Below are 1,246 nucleotides of genomic sequence, written 5' to 3'. Positions count from 1 at the left end.
CGCGGGGTCCGCCGACCGAGGACCATGGCTGCTCCGCTCATTACTCCAGCAACGGCTCGGACGCGTGGCCCGAGGCGCTCAACTCCACGGCGGCGCGCGGCGCGCCGGGCGCCCCGGACGTCGCCCTCTTCTGCGTGACGGGCGCGCTGGCGCTGGCCGCGCTGGCAGGCGGCGTGGGCTCGCTGGCAGCGCTGCTGCCCGTGCCTCGCCGGGGCGCGCTGCCCGCGCTGGTGGCCGCCTGCTCCGTGGACGACCTTGTGGGCGCCGTGGCGGCCGGGCTCTTCCTGCGCCTGCAGTGGCCCCGCGACGCGCCCGGCCACGCGCGGCCCCTATGCGCCGCCGCCGCGCTGCTCTACACCGGCCAGGGCCTCTCCGGGAACCTCAAGGCCGCCCTCCTGGTGGGGTACAGCTTCGTCAGCCTGCGCCGGGCGGCGGGGACGCCGGCGGGCTGCCGGGGCCGTGGCAAGGCGCTGGGCGCGGCGCTGGGCGCGGGCGCTGCGGGCCTGGGGCTGGCTGCGCTGCCGCTGGGCGGCTGGGGCGCCTTCGAGCGCACGGCCTGGGGCTGCCGCGTGGCGGGGCCCGCCGTGCCGCCGCTCTGCGCGCTCTACGCCGCCGCCCTCGCGCTGCTCGCTGGCCTGGCCGGGCCACTCGCGCCGCCGCTCCTGTGCTCCGAGGCGCCGCCGCGAGCCCAGGCCCAGTACCGTGCGATCACCGGCGGCGCGTCCGCCCCGGACTCCCCTCCGTCCGGGCGCCGCGCGGCCTCTGCCTCGGGGTCCCCGCCCGCGTCTCCGGGACCTGGCCTGCCCGACGCCCCCCAGGCCGGAGCCCGCGAGCGCCAGAACCCGTGGGACAGCCGGAGCTTCGAGCGCAGCGTGGCGCAGCGGCGCTTCGCCCTCATCCTGGCGCTGACCAAAGCTGTCCTGTGGCTGCCCATGATGGTAAAGGCTCGGGGAGGGCGCAGGCTGGGGGACCCGAGGCCGGAGCCCTTGGCCTGGGCGGAAGGGGCGCGCTCGGGGCCCGGGGAGACTCGGTCTCCCTCGGGCTGCGGCGCTGCGGGGCGCCCGTGCCCCTCGGGAGTTCCGCGCGCGTGGGGCGGGGAGGGAGCGCGCGGGCGCGGCGGTAACTCGCGGACGGCGCGAGCTCGGCCTCCTCGCCCCCACCGAGTCAGCCCAGGCCCCTGTGAGCCCGCGGGCGGCCAGAGCAGGAGCCTGTCACCGCCACGTAGGTAAGGGGCGGCACGTGGCTC

At 79.2% G+C, this 1,246-nt stretch overlaps 1 protein-coding gene across 1 annotated transcript; it reads left to right on the top strand.

Moving 5' to 3' along the window:
- Positions 1 to 49: 49 nt before the first annotated feature.
- Gpr149 (G protein-coupled receptor 149) lies at positions 50 to 938 on the top strand (the record flags this gene model as incomplete). The annotated part of the gene is made up of 1 exon (XM_013037638.1): positions 50 to 938. A coding segment is annotated over one exon (889 nt), but the record flags the coding sequence as incomplete, so codon positions are not given.
- Positions 939 to 1,246: the final 308 nt, after the last annotated feature.

Source organism: Dipodomys ordii, unplaced genomic scaffold, assembly GCF_000151885.1.
Source record: "Dipodomys ordii isolate 6190 unplaced genomic scaffold, Dord_2.0 Scaffold1000004110, whole genome shotgun sequence".
Taxonomy (NCBI): Eukaryota; Metazoa; Chordata; class Mammalia; order Rodentia; family Heteromyidae; genus Dipodomys; species Dipodomys ordii.
Note: the sequence above shows the minus strand (reverse complement) of the source record. Positions and strands in the feature narration are given on the sequence as shown.